We start from the raw sequence: 2,891 nt of genomic DNA, 5'->3' as shown, positions 1-2,891 counted from the left end.
GTCAGGAGACAAACTTCTATACATTTTATACATAACTTTTTTCCATTTTATCTGTTTTCCATTTATGTCAATTTGAACACATGGTGTGAGTTTTAATATTCTCTTCTCCTTCTTCCCCACATTTAATGCCAAGGGATCAACCCCAATCTTGATTATCCTAAATTTACCCTCGAGTAACCTCAGACCAAGAGGGCTTTGGGGTTTTTTTGTTTTTTTTTAATTAGTATGGAAAAGGAGAGAGGAAGAACCTCCAAGTAACCCTGTAAACCTGGTTCTGCGTATTCTGACACATGGCCTGGAAAGCCTGGCCAGCGCCAGCGCGCTACGGAAAGCAACTGTGGCTACAGGCGGCCCCCTTGCCAGAGCAGGTCCCGGCTCCTGGAATCGGGGTAACCTCTCGGGGAGCTGCGGGCGGTAAGGAATAAGACCTCGCAGCCTGGGAGGCTCGCCTCCCTGGGCCTCCCTGGGAGAGCTCCAGGGCAGGGGCGGGGACCGCCGAGGGAGACCCGCGCCCGCGCTCCAGGAGGGGGCGCCCTGGCGCGAGCGCCGCGACCCCCCGCACCGTTGGAAAGGTAACCCCCGCGGGAGGATGGCCTCCAGCTTTAAGAGGCCGAGCGTGGCCTCTACCAGCCAGAAAAGAAAGACGAGTCCTAAGCCTGAGCTCACTGAAGGGCAGAAGCAGGAGGTGCGCGAGGCCTTCGACCTCTTCGACACCGACGGCAGCGGCACCATCGACGTGAAGGAGCTGAAGGTGGCCATGCGGGCGCTGGGCTTCGAGCCCAGGAAGGACGAGATGAAGAAGATGATCTCCGAGGTGGACAAGGAAGGCACCGGCAAGATCAGCTTCAACGACTTCTTGGCCGTGATGACTCAGAAGATGGCCGAGAAGGACACCAAGGAAGAAATTCTCAAGGCTTTCAGGCTCTTCGACGACGATGAAACCGGCAAGATCTCTTTCAAAAACCTGAAGCGCGTGGCCACCGAGCTGGGGGAAAACCTCAACGACGAGGAGCTGCAGGAGATGATCGACGAGGCGGACCGCGACGGCGACGGCGAGGTCAACGAGGAGGAGTTTCTGCGGATCATGCAAAAGACCAACCTGTATTAGAGCGGCAGCCCCCCCCGCCCCCCGCCCCCCGCCCGTGTGGGCAGCTCGGGGGCTCCCCGCTTCTGCTGGTGAAACCCTGGGTGAGAGGACAGCCCTTCTCCTCTTACCCCCAACTTGTCCAGATGCTTCTATTTCCAAATCTTTGGCTCCAGTATAGAATTTTAAAGATGTTTTTAATGTGAGTTGTGTCCTTTAATTCTCAAGAGCAGGCCCGGTACTGTAGTCGGTTAATTACTGCTATTGCAAACCCTTACCTACCTGCTAATTATTAGATAGGACACCTTGGTTCTTTACACTGGGTGGTTTTCCCTCTTTGGTATATAGTTGATGTCAGAATGTCTGGCATATAAATAACTCTCTCTGTTATAATCCCAGGAAAATATTTCACTGCTGTCTGTGTACCTGTTAATACTATTTGTTTTCTGTTAATAATTAAGCCTTTCTTGCTTTGAAAAAAGATACCTACCTTTTTGAATATCTATAAATCTGAAGTTAGGGAAACTTTTAAATAATATATTATGGGAGGATTATATATATGCAAGATTTCCCCAGAAATGTATACATACTTTAATAGCTCCATTTTGAAAATAAAATGTATTTCAAGCAACACTGCCTTTATAATTATTCAAAGTGTGTTATACATTTGGGGGGGGACACCCCATGTATGTTAAGATGGAGGCCTAGACTAATTTTTTATAATGCACAACAAAACTATTAAAAAGGCAAGATATTTTTGTCACGACTAAGCCTAAATTAAATTTTTAAAGTCCCATTAAGATAAATGCTGAAATTCTGGAAAATTTGTCAGCTTTGCCAGCAATTTTACCCTTCAGAGGGTGGTGGGTCTAATCAGGGAACTGGTACTCTGGACTTAATTCTCATTAGCAGGGACTAATTTGTCAAAGCAAGAGGACTAGCTGAAGTGATGGGTATGTGGACATTCGCTGTGAGAAAGGAGTTTGCTGAGGTGGCTGGCACCTGGCAGGTAATTCACTCAAGCTGCAAATGCTAACAGTTCAGGTTCAAGGTTTTACTGTGAACTCAGGTGCAGTTGTAGAGAATTTAGGGGCAACTTGGGCAAGCATCAGTGTGAAGGGCCTGATCTGAGGGCAAGGGGAGTCTGGCATTCTGGGAAGCAGAGAGTCTCTGGCATCCTGTTGACCAGTTTTGGCCCAAAAACATACATATGGATCAAGGTAGAAATACCACAAAGAAAGTTTGCAGAAACTAAGAGAAAGGGTCAGCCTCAGCCAACCGGGCAGGACTGGACTGGTGACTGGTCCATCAGAGCACAGAAGTGAAAATCAGGAACCTGGGCTGTCAACACTCCCAACACTCCCAAGCTGCCCCCTCGGAGGCATCTTCAGGAGAATTTTCCATTGCTTCATTGGGTTGGAAACTCCTGCATGTTATAGGACTAGTAGATTTTGTGACCATATGCCCAGTGCTGTACCTCCTTTCCTGTAAACTGGGTCTCTTGCTCCAATATTATATGGGATCCTCTGTCAGTAAATACTCAGATATGGGTACTGGCTGATGCTCGGCAAGCAGGAAAAGCAAACCTATGACCAAAATATGTGTCAAGTCCAAGATGAGTCATTTGTCTTTCCAAAATAGAAGGAATCCAATTGGACTACTTGACACCAAGAGACTTGTTCATCTCCTTGGATGACAGCGCTTTTCTGTATTTGGCAGCAGCAGTAGCTGTATCATCCTAGTGACTGGGAGCCTAAGCTGTTGGGCCCATGCATAGCCTCCAACTCTGCCACACTGACTACTTATT

At 48.1% G+C, this 2,891-nt stretch overlaps 1 protein-coding gene across 1 annotated transcript; it reads left to right on the top strand.

The window, feature by feature from the left end:
- Positions 1-589: 589 nt before the first annotated feature.
- On the top strand, positions 590-1,108 carry CETN1 (centrin 1). Its single transcript, XM_016211544.2, has one exon. The coding sequence runs from the start codon at positions 590-592 to the stop codon at positions 1,106-1,108; it is 519 nt and encodes a 172-aa protein (XP_016067030.2).
- The last annotated feature ends 1,783 nt before the right edge of the window (positions 1,109-2,891 follow it).

Source organism: Miniopterus natalensis, chromosome 7 (genome assembly GCF_054644295.1).
Source record: "Miniopterus natalensis isolate mMinNat1 chromosome 7, mMinNat1.hap1, whole genome shotgun sequence".
In the NCBI taxonomy this organism is placed as follows: domain Eukaryota; kingdom Metazoa; phylum Chordata; class Mammalia; order Chiroptera; family Miniopteridae; genus Miniopterus; species Miniopterus natalensis.
The sequence above is the reverse complement of the archived record's forward strand: the minus strand, read 5'-3'. Positions and strand labels throughout refer to the sequence as shown.